The sequence below is a fragment of the Crocodylus siamensis genome, chromosome 1 (genome assembly GCF_052110815.1).
Source record: "Crocodylus siamensis isolate JL-2025a chromosome 1, ASM5211081v1, whole genome shotgun sequence".
In the NCBI taxonomy this organism is placed as follows: domain Eukaryota; kingdom Metazoa; phylum Chordata; order Crocodylia; family Crocodylidae; genus Crocodylus; species Crocodylus siamensis.
Window position 1 is genome coordinate 201,516,889 of NC_143395.1, and position 23,242 is coordinate 201,540,130.

The 23,242-nt window shown below is 47.7% G+C and overlaps 1 protein-coding gene across 1 annotated transcript; it reads right to left on the minus strand.

Moving 5' to 3' along the window:
* Positions 1 to 15,563: 15,563 nt before the first annotated feature.
* VSX1 (visual system homeobox 1) lies at positions 15,564 to 21,300 on the minus strand. Its single transcript, XM_090031568.1, has 5 exons — positions 20,952 to 21,300; positions 20,704 to 20,782; positions 19,212 to 19,335; positions 17,585 to 17,765; positions 15,564 to 16,768 (listed from the first exon to the last, which is right to left on the minus strand). The coding sequence occupies exons 1-5, from the start codon at positions 21,298 to 21,300 to the stop codon at positions 16,503 to 16,505; spliced, it is 999 nt and encodes a 332-aa protein (XP_089887694.1). The 3' UTR covers positions 15,564 to 16,502.
* Between the last annotated feature and the right edge of the window lie 1,942 nt (positions 21,301 to 23,242).

Consider the following 23,242-nt stretch of genomic DNA (forward strand, 5'->3'; position numbering starts at 1 on the left):
TACCCTCCTGAAATTCCAGGGCAAATGTAACAATTTATACATAACACTCTTAAAGGTATCCACACACAAGTGGGTACTAGCCCACACTTTAGAAGCTCTTGTCAGCTTCAGCCTCTATCTGGTTCTTTCAGGCAGGCTCCTTCTCTAAAGGCATATGGCCTAGGAGGGAGAGAAGGGAAGGGTTAAGTGCTTCTGGAAGGGGGTAGGAGTGATGCCAGCCAGGCACCAATTTACACCGCCCCCCCAACCAGTTGTTACAACTGGGGGGGGAGGGGGAAAAAAAGCTCCTTATTTTTTGCCAAATACCCAGTGCTGTGAAGTGTCCTAAATTTCTTAATGCTACAGGGCTCGTTAAAATTGGCTGAACAGTAGCAGAACACAGAGCTGGAACAACAATGCACAGAATATGCCACCCTCCCTCCCTCCCAGCCCGTGAAAGCCCAATACTAATTCTGCAAACCCAGTTCACTGGTGCTGTTGCAAGTGAAAAACAAGTAAATACTGCCATCTTGTGGCAGAGAGCAGCAACTTAACATTGCTTTTTGCTTTCTGAAAGAACTTGCTTGTCTGAAGGCTCTACAATCTCATATTTCGTCAAAAGTAGCTGCTGACTATCCCTCCCCTTCTTTACAATGTAGTCACCCTGGCCCAGACTTTCAGATGTGACTAATGATTTTAGATGCCCTGATTTCTGAGTCCTGCACTGGAGTGGTTTTCCATGGGCCTTATTTTCAGAAAGTAGTGAGCACGTGTTTTGTGGAAATCAAGCGTTTCCAAGGTATCTCAAGTTGGGCACCCAAAATGATTGTCCGCATCATGAAATTCCTGTTCTGGGATCCACATTGGACCCTCTGCTGCACCTGGAACCTAGGGGGGAGCCAGACGTGTAACAGAGAACAATGCCTATGTGCCTGGGATATAGGCTGAAGCATAACAATATGCAGAAAGGGCTCAGTCCTGAGATGTCCATACACCCAAAACCTTCCCTAGGGTTTGAGGAGTCCAGTTAGGTCATCTTTGGTGAGACAGGCAGCGAGCTGCTGGGAAGAGATGGCCTCCACCTCTCTCCCCTGGGGAGGAGGCTCTTCTCAACCAGGCTGGCTGACCTGCTCCACCGGGCTTTAAACTAAGCCCGCTGGGGGATGGGGGGACTACTGCCACTGCTGGCCCGCTGAACGGCCCTTGCAAAGCCAGCGGACCAGGGCACTTAAGGGGGCACTTAAGGGAGCCCACCCCTGCCCCAGCCCTGGCACAATCTGTGGGCAAGGCAAGAGCCCCCAAGGGCACACTTGCCTGCCTGTACACTAATGCCAGGAGCCTGGGCAACAAGCAGGAGGAGCTCGTCCTCCTGCTCAGTGCAAAGAATTATGACGTCATTGGGATAACGGAGACCTGGTGGGACTCCACCCATGACTGGACCATGGGTATAGAAGGCTATGCCCTGTACAGGAGGGATCGTGTTGACAAAAGGGACGGGGGTGTAGCTCTCTATGTGAAGGAAAGCTACATGTCCCTGCAAGCTGATGTTGGCGACCAGCATGGACAGCTAGAGACCCTCTGGGTAAAAATTCGTGAGAAATACAGCGCAGGGGACACAACGGTGGGAATCTACTACAGACCTCCCACTCAAAGTCCTGAGCTTGACCAGGAGTTCACCTGGGAACTGACTGAGGCCGCTTGCTCCAGGACCTTGGTTGTCATGGGTGACTTCAACTACCCGGACATCTCGTGGGAAGATCACTCAGCAAAATCCGAGCGGTCGCAAAGCTTTCTCTCGTGCGTGGATGACCTCTACCTGAATCAAGAAGTCTATGGGCCAACGAGAGGCAAAGCGCTGCTCGACCTGGTACTGCCTACGGGGGACAACCTAATCGGCGACCTAGTGATCGATGGGAAGCTGGGTGACAGCGACCATGAGCTGATCACCTTCACCATCCACCATAAAGCTGGCAAGTCAGTCAGCAACACAGAAGTCCTTGACTTCAGAAAAGCCGACTTTGACAAGCTCAAGAGGCTTGTCGGTCAGGCCCTCGGGGGCCGTGACCCCAGGGAGATGGGAGTTCAAGAAGAGTGGTTGCTTCTCAAGGAAGCGATCCTCAATGCACAACCTAAATCTATTCCAACACGGAGGAAAGGCAGCAAGAAGGCACAGCAGCCCCCCTGGCTCTCCAGAGACCTAGCGGACCTCCTGCAGCTAAAAAGGAAAGCCTACAAAGGATGGAGGACAGGATTCACCTCCAAGGAGGATTATTCTGCACTGGTCCGGTCCTGCAGGGAGCAAACCAGGAAAGCCAAGGCTGCAACTGAACTCCAACTAGCTTCAGGCATCAAGGACAACAAAAAGTCCTTTTTCAGATATGTGGGGAGCCGGAGGAAAAGCAAGGGCAATGTTGGACCCCTGCTAAACCAGATGGGGCAACTGACAACTGACACCCAGGAAAAAGCCAACCTATTAAATAAGTACTTTGCATCAGTCTTTCATCAGTCCCATGGGACACCCATGCCTGCTATGGGACAGGGAGATCCGGGTGATGGGGATCTTCTACCCTCCATCAATGCTGACCTCGTGAAGGAACACCTTGAGAAGCTGGATACCTTCAAGTCAGCTGGCCCTGACAACCTGCACCCCAGGGTACTCAAGGAGCTGGCGAGTGTCATAGCCCAGCCCCTGGCACAGATCTTTGAAAACTCCTGGCACTCTGGTGTAGTGCCCGAAGACTGGAAGAAGGCCAATGTGGTGCCGATCTTCAAGAAAGGGAGGAGAGTGGATCCGGCTAACTACAGGCCCATTAGCCTGACTTCTATCTGGGGAAGATCTTAGAAAAGTTTATTAAGGAGGCCATCCTTGAGGGACTGGCCCAGGCTAACATTCTAAGGGACAGCCAGCACAGGTTGGTTGTGGGTAGGTCTTGTTTGACCAATCTCATTTCCTTCTATGACCAGGTGACCTATCACCTGGACAAGGGAGAAGAGATTGATGTCATATATCTTGACTTCAAAAAAGCTTTTGATATGGTATCCCACGATCACCTCTTGGCCAAACTGCCCAGTTGTGGCCTTGGCTCCACCACGATCCGCTGGCTGGGAAATTGGCTCTGTGGTCGGACCCAGAGGGTTGTGATTGATGGCAGTCACTCATCGTGGTGCCCTGTGACCAGTGGGGTCCCTCAAGGCTCTGTCCTTGGACCCATACTGTTCAACATCTTCATTAATGATGTGGACATTGGAGTCAGGAGTGGACTGGCCAAGTTTGCCGATGACACCAAACTTTGAGGCAAAGCATCCACGCCAGAAGACAGGCGGGTGATCCAGGCTGACCTGGACAAGCTCAGCAAATGGGCAGACGAGAACCTCATGGTGTTTAACACCGAAAAATGCAAGGTTCTCCACCTTGGGAGGAAAAACCTGCAGCTACCTTATAGGCTCGGCAGTGCTACGTTGGATAGCACTACAGAAGAAAGAGACTTGGGGGTCATCATTGACCACAAGATGAACATGAGCCTGCAATGCGATGCTGCGGCTAGTAAAGCGCCCAAAATGCTGGCTTGCATCCATAGATGCTTCTCGAGCAAATCCCGGGACGTCATTCTCCCCTTGTACTCGGCCTTGGTGAGGCCACAGCTGGAGTACTGCACCCAGTTTTGGGCTCCACAATTCAAAAAGGATGTGGAGAAGCTTGAGAGAGTCCAGAGGAGAGTCACGCGCATGATCAGAGGTCAGGAAAACAGATCTTACAATGACAGGCTGAGAGCCATGGGACTCTTTAGCCTGGAAAAGCGTAGGCTCAGGGGTGATCTGATGGCCACCTATAAGTTTATCAGGGGTGACCACCAGGATCTGGAGGAACGTTTGTTCACCACAGCGCCCCAAGGGATGACAAGGTCAAACGGTCACAAATTCCTGCAAGACCATTTCAGGCTGGACATAAGGAAGAATTTCTTTACTGTCCGAGCCCCCAAGGTCTGGAACAGTCTGCCAGCGGAGGTGGTTCAAGCACCTACATTGAACACCTTCAAGAGTAGATTGGATGGAATCCTATGATCCCAGATCTTGCTGGGATCCTATGACCCCAGCTGACTTCCTGCCCTTTGGGCAGGGGGCTGGACTCGATGATCTCCCAAGGTCCCTTCCAGCCCTAATGTCTATGAAATCTATAAAATCCCAGGGAAAAAAACAGGAATGAAAAAAGTGGAAGAAAACGTACGACTTGATCAACAGTGTATCTTAGTCTAGCTGGTGCATCAGCTAGCAGTTGTTCAGGCCATGAATTTCTGTAGCCAACACAAGGGACTGATGTGTCAACATCAAGTCCAGATCCCTTTGACTCCCCAGCCCAAGTGACCCGATACCACTCATGCCTTGGTGACATATCCCTGGATCTACAGTGAGACCCTATAGCCCCCTGTCAGCACACCACTAAGAGAATAATTGAATTATGCATCCTGCCTTGAGACCCTGGCTGGTGCACCTGGGGTAAATGGACTGTTGTGCCTGCAACCTTCCCCCCATTTTAATTCACAGCTGAAAAAGCCCAGCTTCAGCAAGTTGACCAGCAAGAGCAAGAAACAAAACAGGTAAAGCAATGCATAAAACTGTCTCTGCTTACTGGCCCCAGCACCTCTCAGGTTTACTGCTAGCTTGATATCATCTACACACTAGTCTTTACTGCAGGGTAAAGGCACAATCCTGTACTTGCCCCTGGCCTTTCTCCTTGTTCATATGCATTCAGACCTGAGAGGTCTCTCAGCCCAGATGTCATAGGAAATCATGACCAAAGATTCCTATTCTCAGACCTCAGAAACCAGAACAGGTCAAACATTAATCTCTTCCATGGTGAATAATGATCAGAAGTTGCTAGGGAAACAGCAAACACACTCCCCATTCCCAGCCATCTCCACAGGAGGGCACTCTTCCCACACCTTCATGTTTGCTTGATCTCATTATCTCAAAGTATTGCCTGGCTTCAAGGTGGGATAAACCATGATAAAATGCCAGTTAAAAATGAATAAAACTAAGCCATTCAGGAAGGGCAGAATGCATAAGTTTTTACAAAAAAATCCAGCAGTCTCCCCTTCATAAGGTCTGGTTTAGGTCCATTACTAGATATACCCCCCATCCCCAGCTACTTCCTCATTAAACCCTAAAATGCATGTTCCACAGTCCATCACAGACACCTCCCTCCTGCCCAAAAAATTAAAATAATCTCATTTTGTTCATTTTCTTCCTCTCTCCCCTCCTCCCTTTCCTGAAGAGTTTAGCAGATATTTTTTTAAATCCAAGGATAGAACTGTACATATGGCCAAGTGAAAAGATGCAAGCATGCCAGGAAAGGCTGCAACCCAGATACATAGAGAACACTAAGGAATTATTTAGCACATTATGCATGTTTCTGTTCAGGATGCAATGAGGAATGGCAGCTGTCCTGGAAAGAGTGCTGCCTTCACTTCAATCACAGCTAAAAACATCAAATTGCTCTTGCCATATAAAATGAGCAAGGTACCATCACCCTTCATCTCATCATCACAACAGATCCCAGTGGGTCAGGCTGAAGGGCACTCAATTTAGTTTCCAACAGGGTCCTCAAGATGGCCTCTCTAGGTGTTCAGTCTCCACCAACAACTACCAATTTTACTGAGTTTTTGCTGACCACTAACCACTGAGCAGCATACCTCTGCAAGTGTCCTTCATAATCCATTGGTCTTTCACAACAGTAACATCGAAGTGCCAAGGGAGCTGCTAAAACCAAACAAGTGCCTACAGAGCTGGTGGCCATGGGTCATCTTCACAAGCATCCATATTGCTAAACTTATCTTAGAAGATCTGCTGAAAGTGATGAGAGCAAAGAACATTTTTCCATTAACAGTAGCAATAGTGTGGCACTGACAGTGAGAGCTGGTTCCTGCCTCAAGATATTATCTGCTTTTCCAGAAGATGTGGTAATCCCTTTGGCTAACCACTTTATTTGCAGGCTGCAAGATCATCAAAACACCCTGCCCTTTGCCAAAAAAAAAGGCTTTTTCACACCAAAATCTACCTGTGCTCTCTTTTTCTCATGGCAAAACTCTGCCTCACATTCCCCTTTCATAACATGCAAGCTAGTTTGCCCTGCCTTTGTTGTCAGTGAGGACAAGGAGCAAAGGGACAGAGGAGAAGAAATAAAACATCATACTGTAATACAGTATACACTATGGAGTCCCCTTTAACAGTAAGGGCTTGACACCCCCATGCCCTTTACCTGCTCTCAAACCCCTGCACGTGCGATTTCCAAATTGCAGCCAGGCCAAATGTGGGTGGGTGCCAAGGGTGAATGCTGATGTCTGGCTCCTGTGCCTAGGAGGAGAGGGTGTTACCTGTGTTGCCATAAGGCAGGGTGGAATTGCTTCTGTGACAGCAAAGGTGGACAGGCTCGTCTTTGATTGTTATTTATATGCATTCAGCAAGAATCATTTTTTTCCTGAAGTCCAGGATGAGAAGGCAGCATATATTCAGTGCTGAAGCCTGCCTTACACAGGTAATCAGGGATGACAGCGACACATCCACTGATGAAATCTTATCCCAAGGCAGTGATGATGCTGACTTTGTTCCAGACATGGGAGATTGTTCAGAGCAAGAAGACCATGGAAGCTTCATCCAGTTCAGATGAGGAGGAGTTGGTGCCACAAGCAGAAGTGATGCCAACATTCCAATAGGAAAAAGAAGAGGACCAGCCTAGGGATACCATGGAAGACCAAGAAGAGCTACAGCAGGACATGGAGCAGAACGATTGCCACCACCCCCAGGAAACATTGCAAATAATGACCCCTTTAGAGGAAGGAATGGTAGAACGTGGAAAAAAGTCCACAGCTAATGCATCAGAGAACAGCCAAGGACTGTCCCTGAAAGTGCTGCGCCAACAAGAGAAAGTAATAAAGACACAGTGGTAGAAATCTTCCACCTGTTTCTCTTGCAAGATATCCTGACTGTTCTCATAAGAGAAACAAACAGAGGCAAAAACAAAATTCAGGGATTGGAATGATAATCATTGGAGCTGTGCGAATAGGGAACTATTCAATTCAGATTTGGCAGATTCTGATGCCAGGGATTCAATATGGAGATCCGAATCATTTTTCCAATTCGATTTGGCTGAAGCGCTTCGGAAGATTTGGATCCAATTTGGAGATTCAGCTATGGAGTATAACGGGAAAATCAATGAAATACCCATAACTTTGTTGTCACTTGGCTGATTCAGATGAAACTTGCAGGGATGGTAGCCTCTGCTGTGAGCATGACACGTGCCAAGTTTCAAGACGATAGGTGCAGGGGGTTCTGGGAAACTGCACCTCAAGGTCCTGAAAGCAAAACTCCTAACACATCCACGCGACAAGCATCCCTGCAGTTTTCATGGGGTGAAAACTGCAGGGATGCTAGCCCCTGTAGAGGCCATAAAGCCTGCCAAGTTTCAAGAAGATAACTGCAGGGGTTTGAGGTAAACTGTACCTCAAGCTGCAGACAAGTAAAACTCATGACATGGGTGACACTGTGTATTAAGGTGCAGCAGGGTGAAAGCTGCAGGCCTGCTAGCCCCTGCTGAGGCCATGAAGTCTGCCAGCTGTCAAGGAGATAGCAAAAGGGGTTCTGGGGTCCTGCAGCTCTAGCTGCTGACAGGCAAAACTCATGACATGGGTGCTTGTGGGACTGTGTCCATTTTGGGGCACAGGGGGGAGGGAAACTACTGCAGGCCCGGGTGCTAGGCCCTGCTACAGCCACAAAGCCTGCCAGCTGTTAAGGAGATAGGTGCAGGGAGTTCTGGGGCCCTGCACCCCTAGCTGCTGACAGACAAAACTCGTGACGTGAGTGCTTGTACAACTGACTGTCTCTGTCTTGGGCCAGAAGCAGTTTCATAGTTTCTAGGGTGGGAAGGGACCTGAGTAAATCATCTAGTCTGAACCCCTGCCACGGCAGGAAAGAGTACTGGGGTCAAACGACCCCAGCAAGGTGTACATCTAGCCTCCTCTTAAAGACCCCCAGGGTAGGAGCCAGCACCACTTTGCTTGGAAGTTGGTTTCAGATCCTAGCCGCCCTGACCATGAAGTAGCACCTCCTGATATCTAGCCTAAATCTACCCTCTGCCAGCTTGCGACCATTATTCCTGGTCACGCCCGGCAGTGCTCAGGGGAACACGCGGACTTCCCCAGTGCCTGCTAGTCCCCCTTGACTAGTTTGTAACAGACCATTAGATCCCCCCTCAGCCTTCTCTTGTGGAGGCTGAACAGGTTCAGGTCCCGTAGCCTCTCCTCATAAGGCCTGCCCCGATCATGTGAGCAGCCCTCCTCTGGACCCTCTCCATGTTGTCCACATCCCTCTTGAAGTGCAGCACCCAGAATTGGACACAGTATTCCAGCCACGGCCTGGCCAGTGCCACATAGAGGGGGAGGATCACCTCCTTGCACCTGCTTGAGATGCATCTGTGGATGCATGACAAGGTACGGTTGGCCTTCCTGACTGCATCCCCACACTGACTCCAAGATGAACATGGGCCGGCAATGATGACTCCAAGATCCTCTTCCACCTCTGTACTGACAAGAATGGAGTTCCCCAACCTGCAGGTATGGTACCGGTTGTTCCTCCCCAGGTGCATCACTTTGCACTTGTCGGTGTTGAATCCCATCCTGTTCTCATCCGCCCACCCCTGTATCCTGTCTAGGTCCGATTGCAGCCTATTCCTCCCTTCTGGTGTGCCCACATCCCCCCACATCTTAGTGTCATCAGCAAATTTGAACAGGATGCTTTTTACTCCCTCGTCCAAGTCACTGATGAAGATGTTGAACAGTGCGGGCCCGAGGACCGAGCCCTGGGGAGCCCCACTGCCCACATCCCTCCAGGTCAAAAGTGACCCATCCACCACCACTCTGGGTGCGGCCCTCCAGCCAGCTGGCAACCCAATTGACTGTGTGGGTGTCGACACCACAGTCCCCCAGTTTCTTAATGAGAACGGGGTGAGAGACAGTGTCAAAGTCTTCCTGGACTTTCGGAAGGCCTATGTCTACAGCTACCCCTGCATCTAAGGATTTGGTGACCTGGTCGTAGAAGGCCACCAGGTTGGTCTGACAGGACCTGCCACTAATGAATCTGTGTTGGTTGCCCCTAAGCATGATCTCCCCTGCTGGCCCCTTGTGGATATGCACCAGAATAATTCTCAAAAAGCCTGCCCAGGATCGAAGTAAAACTAACTGGCCTATAGTTTCCCGGGTCCTCCTTCTTACCCTTTTTGAAGATGGGAACCACGTTGGCCCTCTTCTAGGCCTCTGGCACCATACCAGAGCACCACGAGTGCTTGTAAAGCCATGCCAGGGGTCCTGCAATGACCTCAGCCAATTCCCTTAGTACTCTAGGGTGGAGATCATCCGGACCAGCTGACTTGAATACGTCCAGTCCCTCCAGAACTTCCCTAACTAGTTCCTCACTAACCCTTGGCCTAGGTGTGCCTCCCCTGGGGCCTGAGAGGGGTCCAGAGGGGGAGTAACTGTTCCAGTCCCTGCCTAGGAAAATGGAGGCAAAGAAATCATTAAATATGTTGGCTTTGTCATCTGGTGTGACGACCAAATTTCCTAACATGTCCTGCAGGGGCCCCACATTACCTGGAACCTTCTTTTTACCCCCTATGTATTTAAAAAAGGACTTCTTGTTTTCCTTAATCCAGGAAGCTAGTCCCAGTTCCATCTCTGCCTTGGCCTTCCAGACTGTCCCCGAGCAACTGCAGTATAGTCATCCCTGGTGATGGCCCCTCGTTTCCATTGGGTGTACGCCTTCCTTTTTGCTAGGAGACAATCCCGGATGCTTTTGGTGAGCCATGGGGATTTGTGTGCCCTCCTGCTCCCTTTGATCCGTGTTGGGATTACCTCCCTTTGGGCTTGGAGGATCATCTCCTTAAGGAGCGACCACTCTCCTTGGACACCTGGCTCCCCTCCCCTCTGGGACCTCAGTGCTTCCCAGACTATTCTCCTTAGCTCAGTTCCTGGCTCTGTATTGATTCTTTCCTCTCCTTAGTCTGTGGTTTTGTAGGTATTAACCCTTGCTCATTAACTTGTTATCCTCGCTAGCTACTGTGCATTGAGCTGGTCCCTGAGTGAATCATGATTGATTGGTAACACAGTAGCCTAGCAGCCAGGCCTGCAGTAGTTTCCAGCCCACCCCTCCCCCAGAGCCCCAAGACAGACAGTCCCACAAGCACCTATGACATGAGTTTTGCCTGTCAGCAGCTAGAGGTGCAGGGCCCCAGAACCCAGAAGCTCTTGTACCCATCTCCTTGACAGCTGGCAGGCTTCGTGGCCTCAGCAGGGGCTAGCAGCCTGCAGCTTTCACCCTGCTGCACCTTAACATACACAGCATCACCCATGTCACGAGTTCTGCTTGTCCACAGTTTGAGGTACAGTTTCCCATAAGCCCCTGAACCTAACTCCTTGAAGCTTGGCAGGCTTTGTGGCATCTGCAGAGGCTACCACCCCTGCATTTTTCACCCGGCTGTGGCTTAACACACACATTACGTGAGTTTGGCTTTCATCTGAATTAGCCAAAAGACAACAAAGTTATAGATATTTCATTGATTCCCCATTATACCCTATGGCTGAATCTTTTCCAAATCAATTTGGAAGCTCCGAATCAATTCAGAAAGCCTAAAGCTTCCAGCGATTCAGTTCAGATTCATAGATTTGGCCTCCGAATTATCCAAATCATCTCCAAATAGTGATCTGAAGCTTTGCACAGCCCTAATAACCATCCTGAAAATAGAAAGGAGTGGAAAAAGCTGGACAAAACAAAGCTGAAAGCCTATGCTGGCTGCTTACTGCTGAGTGGTCTATACCACAGCACTCACGAGGCACTGAAGGAGTTGTGGGAACGCACTGGGTGTCCTTGCTTCCGTGCCACAAGTTTAAAATGATTCCATCAAATCACCAACTACCTGAGATTTGACAACAAATTGACACGTAAGGAAAGGAGAGCTGTGGACAAGCTTGCTGCCTTCAGAGATATTTGGAAACAACTGTGGAGCAACTCAGAAAATGGTATATTCCAGGAATACACCTGACAGTTGATGAACAGCTCAATGTGTTCAGGGGTCACTGTCCCTTCAGACAGTATATGCTCAGCAAGTCTGCCAAGTATGGCTTGAAAATTTGGTGGGGCTGTGATGACTCCAGACAGGGAGCATGATGTTGCTGCATCTACCTGGGCAAGCTCCATGCCAAAGTAATCTTGGTACCCAGGTCACTGAAAAACTAGTTCATCCCTGGTACAAGATGGGAAGAAATATTGTGGGTGACAATTTCTTCACGAGTACTGACCAGGCAGAAAGACTTCTACAGCAGGACTTGACTTATGTGGGTACAGCTTGGAAAAACAAGGCCGACATCCCAAACAAAATGCAAGCAAATCAAAGGAGGGAATTTTTTTCATCCACTTTTGCTTTTGATGGGGAACTCACCCTAATTTCCCATGTTCCAAAGAAGTCCACATTTGGTACATGCTTGACAGCAACAGCACATGACCTGTCAGTGGGTGGAGCGCAAAAAAAGCCGGACATCATCCATAACTAAAATAAAAACAAGGGTGGGGTGGATAACCTTTACCACTTAGTCCACATAACCACCTGCAGACAGAAAAATCAACAGGTGGCCAATGACACTATTTTTCAATATGCTGAATTTGGCTGCCATTGCCAGCCTTATCATTTGGCTAGGCTACAATGCAAACTGGAAGCAAAGAGCACATTTAAGGAGATGCCCATCCCCCATTTTTTCTTTTTTTTCTTTTTTCTTTTTTTTTTTTTTTTTTTTTTTTTTTTTACATAGGAGAACAGTTGATCAATGGACAAATAAAATGAAGAATGATGGATACACATAATCAGTCTAAGTCCATCAAGTCTGGTATGACTGCCCTAAATTACAAATTACCATAACACCCCAGTAGAACCTTCTGCAAGCATGAGTGGGCATTGTGCTTTTTGTCCAAGAACACATGACCACAAAACCCAGAAACAATGCAAAGATTGCAAGCAATTTGCTTGTGTGCACCACAGTACATCACTACTGTTTTGTGATGAATGCAACATTTAGTTAAAAAGGTTACGAAACGTTTTTGGAAGTAACTGTTAGGTTAAAAACAGGGTGAACTGCAGACTTAGCAAACTGTTCATTCACATTGTGAAACTCTAAAAACAGTCTAAATTTTGTTCATAGTTCTAGTTAAATAATATTTTGGTTTCCAAATCATCATAAATACCCTTTCAAACAATCTGTATGTTTAATAAATAGTTTTTGGTACATTTATACTGGTTCCATTTTGTTCATGCGGGTGGGATAACAAGTTACGCCATGAGACCAACAGTGTTGAATTGTGGGGTAACAAATTACCTCATGAGAACAACAACAGTTATGGTTTCATAAGAATGGATAAGGGTTAAACACTTCCAATGGCAGGAACTCCAGTTTCTCTGGGTAAGTAATTTTGTTTAAAAAGGAATCCAAACATTTATTCTCTCATAAAGAAGGATGAGAGAACAAGAACAGTATGACTCTTAATCTATTGAATGCCCACAGAGTCAGGCCTTCTGGTAGAGAAGTGCAGGGGCAGAGCAGGTGACACTGACACCCTGCAACCCAGGGCCACTCTGTAGAAATAGCTATGCAACCCCCACAATAAATGCCCTAACACATGCCCCAACTTTCTCATGCCCCTTGAAGAGTGTATTGGAGTTGAGATCCACAGCCCTGGGGATTCTATTGTGCTACTCTTGCAGAGCACCAGCTCTGCTCTAGGGCTGGGACAGAAGTTATACATAAACTGGTTTAAGTGATCAGAAATTGGTTTAAACCTTTAACAGAATGGGAGTTCAGTGCATATAAACCAGTTTCAAAATGGCTAAAACTGGTTTAAGAAAAAAAAACTGGTTAAATATAGCACAACATATAACTAATTTGGGTCAAACCTGCTTATGAAAATTCTGTCCCAGACTCCTTCCTGGTTCAAGTTAAATCACAGTCCCCCAGCATGCTTTCCAGCCCTGGGCTCAGCTGTCTGCTCCAGCAGAAAAGAAGGAGGGGGGGGAAGTTGGGAAGCAGGAACTGTCATTGTCCCACACCCCCCAGGCAGACCCTGGCTGGGGGCTGGGGTCAGGGATGGGGGGGGTTAAACTTCCTCTCCCCTTGCTCCCCCCCGAGTACAGAGATGACCTGCCCTACTAAAAGCTTACTGCTAGCTGCAACTGTGGACTACAGATCCCAGAGGCACCTGGAAGCAGGAAAAGGAAGTGACAAGCAACCCTGGTGAGTCCTGCTGCTGTGATTCCAGACTGCAAATCCTGGAGACCTCAGGGGCAGCAGGAAGAGGAAGCAAACAGCCCATGCTGGCAACATGCCAGAGACCTGTGCTCTACTGCCCCCTCAGCTTTTAGCCTGAGCCATTGCAGATATGTGGCTACATTTCCTGAATCGAAGGTGAATGTCTGTCCAGTTGTTTCTCAGTTTAATCTGTGCAGTTTAAACTAACCTGCAAAAACTGAATAGATTCAGCCTCAGCCTTTTTGATTGTCTGTACTTAGCCTATGACTCCAGTGTGAAGAATCTCTTCCCGTCCCTCATTTCTGGCTGCCATATGTCCCAAGGCAGGGCTGAGTGTAAGTGAAGTAGGAAGGTCTTTCTGCTCACATTCTGCTGCATACCACCCTGAGAAAACACTCACTTGGAGTCATGTTCTTATTAAAAGGCTGTTGCCCTTGGTAATAGTGGCAACATGTCACTGGTAACTCTAAAAGACCAGACACCTTGAGATCCAGCACAGGACCCAATTTCCTGCAGTGCATCAGGTGCAGCAGCTACAGCTCTCTCCCACAGATGGTTCTCATAAAGAGTTGAACATGAGCCAGGCAAAGCCTGTAAGTCACTCACAGTCCATCAGCAGCCACCCAGAACAGTCACTGAGAATACTCAGAGTCACTTCTCCTTCCTAGTAATCATCTTGTGGTGGCTGCCTGTGAGCGTGCCATCTGAACATACAAAAGCATGAGAGCCAGCATCACACAGCCTATACAGACTGTTTGCAAGTGCTACTGAATTGGGATTAGGCATCAAATACACTAAATCTCAACTCACACAGAGCCTAATTGCTGATTGAACAAGCCCAACCCATTCTTTTTTTTCGGGGGGGGGGCAGGGTCAGCCGCTTTGTTTTGGTTTTTTGTTTTACTGTACAAAGGCATGCACTATTATCTCAGCCCCTGTAATCATCTCTCTCCCCAACAAGGCCTGGCTATTCTAAATAAGATATTAAAATAGATATTGGCATACAGAAACATAGGACAGCTGTTTATGCCAGTTTTTGGTTGCCTTAATATTCTTAACACCACCCTGTGCCACTTTGCTAATCCATTCCTTCACAAACATTAAATATGTGCATATGTAAATTTCTGTTACAGCATGGGAAGGCAGACACAGGCAAATTCTAAATGCATGGACATTTATATGCTGATCTGTATTAGGAATCTTTCCAAATTGGAATTAGCCAGATTTTAATAAAAGCTTTTGATCATGTTCAGTTAAATTTTTGCCAGCAGATAAATGGGCTAGGTTTCAATACTATTGTTACAATGCATCTCTGAGCCAGTTCTAAGAGAAATGCAAGAGAAACATACAAATTATAGCCACAATTCAATTGTTTTGATACCCGGCTTTCTTCTATAAAATGTAGAAGACCATATTCTACCATTCCTGCAATTAAATTAAATAGGAGTTCTGACTACAGGCATAGTTCTGAACCTTTAGTCTATTAGGCTGTCATCTGGGATTTCCAAAGGACCTAAACTATTCTTTCTTCCTATACTAGCATAAAAGGTGTTGGCACTGTAGCCAAGGAAACCTAGAAGTGTCTATTAGTATAATCACGATTCTGTGGAAGGAGCATAGGATTTGAAGTATAGTTGGCATATATGCTAACATTTGTTTTAAGTGTCACATCTGAGGCACTCATGCCCAGTGGCCTGATCCTAATAGCCAAGGAAAGCTATCAGCTCTTTACCTGCCAGTGTTCCATTCACAAAACTCCTAGTGATTTCAATGGGAGCCTCCTGAAAACAAAAAGAAAAATGTAATTAATGACAGAAGAATAATCATGTTTAGCCCCTTTTAAGCAGGATCTGTCAAAGTACCTTAAAGAATTAGGTCCATATTGCTTGGTTCCTATAGAAAGTCATGGGGCAACCATTACCATTGGAAGCTTTGGAAAAAATACTATCCACAGTGGCTTTAAATTTTTAAAAACAGCTTGCAGCAATAAATAATGTCCCATTGAGACCTCAATTTCACAAAGATCTGCTTCACCTATTTAACTTTATGTACTATTCATTTCAGTAGGACTTCTCAAATTACACTTGTTCCATTCCTGCAAAGATGGGTACCTTAACTTGAAACACCATATGGATACACATCTACTAAAAGCTGCTACCAAACCCAGACTGAAAAAATAAAGATACACAAAACTTTTATTTTGACTCATAATAAATAAGATGACAAACAAAAATGGGAAGAGCGACATTCAGAAAACAAAAGTGCATGTCAACATAAATATAAAAGAGACCAAGAAGCAGGTCTAACATTATAAACACTGTTTTACAGACATTTAATGCTTACAAAATAGTTTCCTATCTTAGTTCACAAAATATCATAAAATTTCTTATGGGTATTATGGCTTGTTTTTTTTTCCCCATAAAAGTTTAATATGTATTATGCATAGCATGTCCAACATTCAAAGTGTATAAAATTATTGCATAAAATAAAGTAATTTTCCCAAATACACATTTTTTGCAAGATACAGTGTAATTCATAAGGCCATGACTGACAAAGCCAAATCCTGAGCTGGCACAAATGCGCATAGCCCTATTGAAGTCAATTACACTTCCCCAATTTGCATCACCTGAAAGACTGACAAGTGCTTAAAAATAAAAACCTTCCTCTTCTTGAAGCCAAACAGTTGCATTTTAACATATCAAATGGACACTTTCATGCTACATCAATATGTTACAGTAGTCCATGATGGCAAAAAAGAAATTGAAAGATAAGGTTTATGTTAAGTTCTGAACTGTCTTGTACGTTCCATTAGGAATAGCTCAAGCCCAGAAGATCTTCATGCTCCTGTTCAGCAGGCAGAAGCATCTTGCAGCTGTTTGTATTATGGACTGGAAGGGAGGCTTCTCTTCAAATACTAGAGCTGCTTGGAAAGCACAGGCATCTTCCTCAGCCGGACTGAGATGTCCCCATCAGTGTATCTGTTACATTGTTTACAAATTAACAGCTTTGGAAAAAAGAGGGAAAGGGAAATTGTGGTGGGATCCAGTTTTAAAAACCATCTCAAATTCATATAAAAAGTGTGTGTTCGTTATTTGAAGAAAGTTATAAGAATATTTATAATTTTCTCTTTCCAAGCATGATCAGGGTTTGCTCTCCTACCATGCCATCCACCCCACCACCCTGAGTTTAGTGGTCATTGTCCTGCTGCTCTGTCCGGAGGTCTCTGCTGAGACACTGCCGCAAAGCGCTCCGTTTTTCTTGCTTGGCCGTGCTAGAGAGGTCAATGGCCGTGTCTTCTGACGTGTCCATTGTACACAGTTTGTCAGAGTTTCTTTCCTGACCCAATTGCTTCACTTTTAATTCTTCCTCAGCATGTTCTGATCTCCAGTTGTCCATCACCTTCTCCTCATTTTCAGATTTTCTGGTCACTTCCATGGACTTCTTATGCATTCCTTCCAAAAAGGAAAAAAGGGCAGGCAGATAATGTCTGGTGGCAATTCACCAGGCACAGCTGAGAGCCCAGTACCTCCTTGCTGATGTGAACCCACCACTCCCTTGTCTGTCCCCTCTCCCCTTCCTCCCATCTATACATACATTCAGTTAAAAACAGACCCAAAGCCTACTGGGGTCAATAGAATAGCTCCTCATCGTTTCTATAGTCTTGGATGGAGCCTCTGATGCCAACTGTCTGCATGCTAGATTCACAGTTCTCTACAACAGGAACCATCTATTTGCTTGTACAGAGCACAACAGAGCTCTAATCTCTACATGGGAATCTGAGACATTATGTTATAGCCACAATTATTATCATGTCCCCCTACACAAAAAAGCCTGCTAGTTAAAGTTATAGTAACTTTATATTAAATATGCACATAATACTTCCTTCACACAGATTAAATGTGTGCATAAGTGTTTCCTTGACTCAGAGGCCATTATAATAATTTGCAGTGAACCTCAGAAAATAGTGTTGTTAATAATAATAATAATAAATGTGATTGCTTATTACCACAAATCAGTTCTTGATTAGGCAGAAGGAAAAAGCAATGTTTAGCCACATGCACTTTTAAAATGGTAACCCAAGGACATATTACTTTGAATCCCTTGCAAAAGAAATGTAGCATTTAAAACAAAGCACCAACTGGATAGCAAGGGGTGAGATGCAAAGCATTTTAGTTATCATGTGCATCAGTCTCTTACTAGCTCCATGGCTCTTCCATCAGCCTTCCTCAACAGAACATGCACCCCCACTGTACTAGGTGCTGCCTTACCCAGTAGCCAAGGGGCACAGGAGCCCATGAGTCCACTTTTGGCGGAGTTGATGATGGACTCAGGGAGAGGAATGGAGTGCCTCACCATTGCTCCATAGAGGCCATACTCTGCCATGACACTGCTCCTGCCCCAGCACTTCTCACGCTTCCGCCACTTGGCTCTTCTGTTCTGAAACCAGACCTTCAGGGCAAAGGTCCAGGGCATGTGTACATACATGTTCAGAGTTGCATATGTATGAGTGCACATGTTCAAGTGCATATATGCATGGTGAGGTGTTGGGAAGGAGAGTGTCCAGGTATCCAAGTGTGTATAAGTATCCAGGAGATTGTATGTGTATACATATGCCATGGGAGTGTTCATGTAGACATATAGGAGGCACAATCAAGTGTGAGAGTTTTTTTTAGATGGAGGAGAGTAAATGTTTGCATAAGTAATAAAGAAGAGAAATGGGAGGGGAAAAAAAAAAACAAAGAGAGATAGCACAAGTTACATGAGGTTTATCACAACTGAATGGAGGAGTTTGCAGTTAAATCCCCTACTTGGGGATGTTTCAAATGTTTTGCCATTGTGATATGGAGATGGAGCTGGTAAGTGTACCTTTTAGAAACAGCTGCCTGCATGCCAGTCTCATTTTTTGCTGGTAGCACTGGAAACCTTTCATATTCCCAGAAAAAAAAAAAAATGATGCCTTACTCAATTATGTTACACAAATAAAGGTGCTCTTGGAAAGGAGACACCCTTTCTCCCATAACCCAATGTTCACAGCCCAAATTCATGGGAATACGAAAGCAACAACACTGTGGTCCAAGCTATAATGCTCCAGTGAAATCAACAGCAGAACTCCCATGATCTTCAGTGGAAAAGGGGGCAGCGGGATTAGGCCCCAAGTGTTACAGTTTTGTCCACGGTACACTGCTTAAGGATGGGTAACTGGTGCCTCCTGGCAGGCACCAGCAGCCAATCGCAGACAGGGTGTCAGGGGAGAGGAAAAAATAAATAAATAAATAAGAGTCTGCCAGCAGCCAATTACCGACCCCAGAAACGCTGGTAGCAAACCGGAAGTGCTCCCCACTGCCCAGCTGGCAAGGGCCAATTTCTGGGAGGGGCAGCAGCAGCATGTGCCCCCCATAAGTCATCCGTCCTCCAGTAAAGGAAAAAAAACAAAACAAAAAAAAACACTTGGTTCAATATTTGTTGAATCATCTATGACCTTAAGTCATGGGCTCCTGCTCCACAGTTTTGCCTTGCAAGCACACAAACATATTAGTTACTGGACTCAACATACAAGTATTTGGGTGAATTTTAATGGCCTGTGATAACAGGTCAGAGTAGGCAATCTAAACTTCCTTTTGGGGCATTAAACAGTATACAGGACAGAGCCGAGGAGGATGGCACCTGGAGGAAAAGACAAGAGGCAAAGCAGCAGAGCCAAAACAACAAGCCACATGCGTTTCAGCAGGTGCTGACAAGCTCTCTAAAAGTTGCTGCTTCAACTGTGGCCATATGTTGGCAACAGTACATTAGTGTGGTAGGCATGTTACCTCTTGGACCGCCTAGGTGACAGATGGCGCATGAGGGGCATAATCTGGCTCTGGACAGAGCTGTTCAGTGCAGAAATAGACATACCTGTATCCTGTCCTCTGGGAGCTCAGTTTTCATTGCTAGCATTTCCCGGGCATACACATCTGGGTAATGAGCTTCATTGAAAGCCTTCTCCAATTCCTCCAGCTGGTGAGCTGTAAACACTGTCCTGAAGACACAGACAACAAGCAAACAGTTACTACACAGGGGAGGAAGCAATTACTTTTAAATTTAAATCGTTTCTTTCACTCTGGCAGGCCTGACACCCCTGCCAACACTGGAGCCACTGAAGGAAACCAATAAATACACCCAACCTCTCCCACAGCCCTGTCTAGATCCATTCCCTCCGATTAGAAAAAAAATAAATCACAGAAAATGAGGGTTGGAAGGGATCTCAGGAAGTCATCTAGTCCAGGGTTTCTCAAAAGTTTTTTTTGAGCCATGACCCATTTGTAAATAATCAGTGACCAGCGTGTGGGGCATGCCCCCTCCCCTTGCCCCACAGCAGCCCTTTTTAGGCTGGAGCTCTGCCAGCCTGCAAGGGAGAAGCAACAGTTCCCCATGTGTTTCTCCTTTAAAATGAAAGTCCATTTTTAAGGTTTGCTGATCCATTTTTTAAAAGTTTGCTCATGACCTTTTCATATAGTCTTGCAACCCACTTTTGGGTTGTGACCCATGGGTTGAGACACGCTGATGTAGTCCAACCCCCTGCTCAAAGCAGGACCAGCCCCAACTAAATCATCCCCAGTCAAGGCTTTGTCTACCCAAGTGTTAAAAACCCCCAAAAGTGGAGACTCCACTACCTTCCTGGTGAGAAAGTTTTTCCTATTAGCTAACCTAAAACCTTCCTTGCTGCCACTTGAGACCATTGCTCCTAGTTCTGTCATCTGCCACCAGTGAGAACACAGGCTGTCCTCATGTACCAGCAGCACAGGGCAGAGTTGGTTGCAGAACCCCCTACATCTTGATGTTTCAGAAGGGGCCGCTTGGGTCCTGAATCTTAAGCCCGGTAAGTGTTGCATTGCCCCATACCCCAGCTCAGGCAACAGCACGAAGGGACTCCTTGCAAGCCACAAAGTTAAAAAGGAAGAGGAGCAGGATCCAAGGGAAGTTTTAGGTTGGATATTAGGAAGAATTTTCTCACTAGGAGGGTTGTAAAGTGCAGGACCAGGTTACCCAGAGAGGTAGTGGAAGCACTATCCTTGGGGGTTTTCAAGAGCCAGCCAGAGCTTTGCCAGGCTGGCATGATCTGGTTGGGGATGGTCCTGCTTTGAGCAGGGGGTTGGACTACAGCAGCTCCCAATCTGTGGTATGGGTACCACCATCAATACACAGAAACCTGCCAGTGGCACGCATTTAACAGACTGATGACGGTTACTTTATCTGACAAGTTTGCTGGTAGTACTTAAAGTAGTCTGCTTTTAAATTGGCGGTGCACAACCTGTCAGAGTTGGGGCCCCGCTGGACTCGAGGGCCTCCCGAGGTCCCTTCCACCCCTCGTTCGGGCCGATTTCTGTGCCGGGAGCTGGGCCCCTACCTATGCCGCCGCTTCTTCCTCTTGATCTGCGACGCGGGCGCCTTCAGGTCGCTCCTGTCCCCGCACAGACTGTCCTCATCTGCCAGCAGCGCGGGAGAGGGTTACAAGAGCCCCATCCCCGAGCAGCCCCGCGGCCCGTCCGCGCCCGAGGGCGGCCCCCCGCCCGCGGGAGGGAGCGAGGCAGCGAGGGCGGGAGCCAGGGAGGGCGGGCAGTCGGGAGCGGGGGAAGGAGCCGGGTGTCCGCTCACCGGAGAGCGCGGCCGGCGGGCGGGCGACGGGGCCGGGCGGCGGCGGCGGCGGGTCGGCGCGGGGCAGCAGGGGCAGGCGGGCGGGCAGCAGGCAGGGCGCCCCAGCGGACGACTGCGCCAAGCCGCACAGGAAGCCCAGCCCCAGCGGCAGGGCGCCGCCGCCCAGCGCCGCCCTCCCTCCCGCGCCCGCCGGGGCGCCCGCCGCGGGGGGCGGCTGCAGCTCGGCCTCCAGCCCCAGCAGGTCCGTGATGGCGAAGCCCTTGGCGCGCAGCCCGGGGCCGCCCGGCCGCGCCGCCTTCTCACAACCCCGGCCGCCCCGCGGCTCCGCGCCCTCTTCCCGGCCTGTCATGCTGCCTGCACCGCCCGCCGGGCCCCTACGGGCTTTTATGCCACCGCCCCGGCCGGACCCGCCAATCAGCTCCGGCCGCGGCCCCCGCCCCACCCCGCCCCGCCCAGGGGTGCTGGCCGCCCCCCTGCCCCGGCGGCTGCCCCCACCCGCGCCCGCACGTGGGAACGCGCCGACACGCATCTCCCAGCCGCGCACACCAGCCACCCTCCACACGTCCCCCCCGCCCGCACATGCCTCACACACTTCGCAAACTCCCACACACCCCCTCACACCTCTCCACCCCCACACACACACACCTCACAATCCCCCACATGCACCGCTCGACCCTCCCACACATGCGCTCCTCCCCCCCCCACACACACTCCAATAGCTCTGTAGGGGTGAAGGGCACCCAGCACTGGATCAGGGCAGCAGGGAAAGTTCTCTCACAAGCCATGTCCTGGGAAAGGGATTGGGACATCTTTGAGGAAGCCTGGGGCAGCTCAGCCCTCTCCGGGTCAAGGCCAGCACCCAGGCAGGGACAGAAGCTGGCATGATGGAGGAGGAGGGGGAAGAAGAGTCATCCCCCCACGCTAAGAAGGGAAAGAAGGAAAAGAAGTTGGCTTTGCCTCTGAGAGCCAGTTTGCTTGTGCTGGTTTGTAGACCTGGTTCTGAGAGGCATGGGCTTGCCCAGGCCACAGCCGGCTTCATTGGACACTATCTGTTTGCTTTGGGCAACTGGGACCCCTGGTGTGATTTTTTTTTTCCAGAAGGTCCGAGTAGGACACTGTCTGAAGCTCTGCCCCATAGGAAAGGGTCCAGCCTCCCCGCAGCTTCCTTTCCTGAAAAGGGGATTCAGTCTGTCATGCATGCAAATGCAGTTCTTGCACCTGAATTGCAATTCTTTGCTTCATCTGTTTATGCAAACGATTTACAAACAGCTTACATAGAGTGCTTTAAAGCAGATCTCTTTTTTGATTTGGTCCTTTTCTGCTAAACATGCAGATTAAACAAGGGTCTTCTGATAAAGATAATTACAAGGGGACTACGCATTAACTTTACATTATTAAAGAAAGACCCAAATCTCCCTTTGCAAGCTGTTCCTGGGATTAGCAAAACAATAACTTTCATTTAGGATAATTGTAATTTCAATTGCTTGGGCTTTATGTTTTTTGCTTTTGATGATTAGGAGGTTTTAGACTTGGCCCAAAAGGAAAACTGAAATTTCTTTCAAAAGTCAAGTCACTCAGGTGTGAAGAGAAGTATGGAGGTGTAATCCTCACACATGCTTACTACCAAATGCCACTGGAGCTCCCTGTGATTTTATGAATAGCTTTTCCATCCCCCATCAGGCAGAAACTGAAGCCAGGAAAAATGTTACAGTCATACCTAGTGACGGACACTTGTATAAAAATCTAGACCAGCGACAGACAGACAGACAGTTAAGCTCTCCCTGTAGTATTATTTCCATATCACTTAAATTGCTTTCAAGCAAAAAGACTTTGCTCCAAACTAGCTTGTTTAGGAGCCTGGTTTGCTCCAGTAACAAAATATCCTTATTCTTCTTTGCTTGATATGTTTTTTCCCCAGTGCATCCAGTCAGATTTTGATCCTGCCAGGATGACAGATTAAATAACCCAACTCTTAGAGTCCAATTTATCCTTTTTCTGTGCCAAGATGTGCACATATATCTGACATATAAATCATAACCTAGGAAGAGCCTTGTATTTGCCACATTCACTTTCCTAGTTTTGCTGTAGTTTTGTTGAAATAAGAGACTTTCACTGCTAGCCAGGGAGCAAATCTGCCATTGTAATTAGAAGTGGTAATCCAGCCACCACCCACAACAAATTTCCTGTCTGACCAGATATTAGTGGATAAAACCCTAATTTTTGACGTTGCACCAGAATCAGCTTAATTTCAGCAGTTTATGTTAAGGCTGAGCTGCTGCAAGGGATGATGA

Excerpts from the sequence above, each read along its gene's own strand:
- VSX1 (XM_090031568.1), bottom strand. The coding sequence starts at position 21,300 with ATGACAGGCCGGGAAGAGGGCGCGGAGCCGCGGGGCGGCCGGGGTTGT. Across the intron at positions 20,783-20,951 it reads CCCGCCGGCCGCGCTCTCCG|ATGAGGACAGTCTGTGCGGG; the intron begins GTGAGCGGACAC and ends CGCTGCTGGCAG. Across the intron at positions 16,769-17,584 it reads CTGTGCCCCTTGGCTACTGG|GAATGCATAAGAAGTCCATG; the intron begins GTAAGGCAGCAC and ends CCTTTTTGGAAG.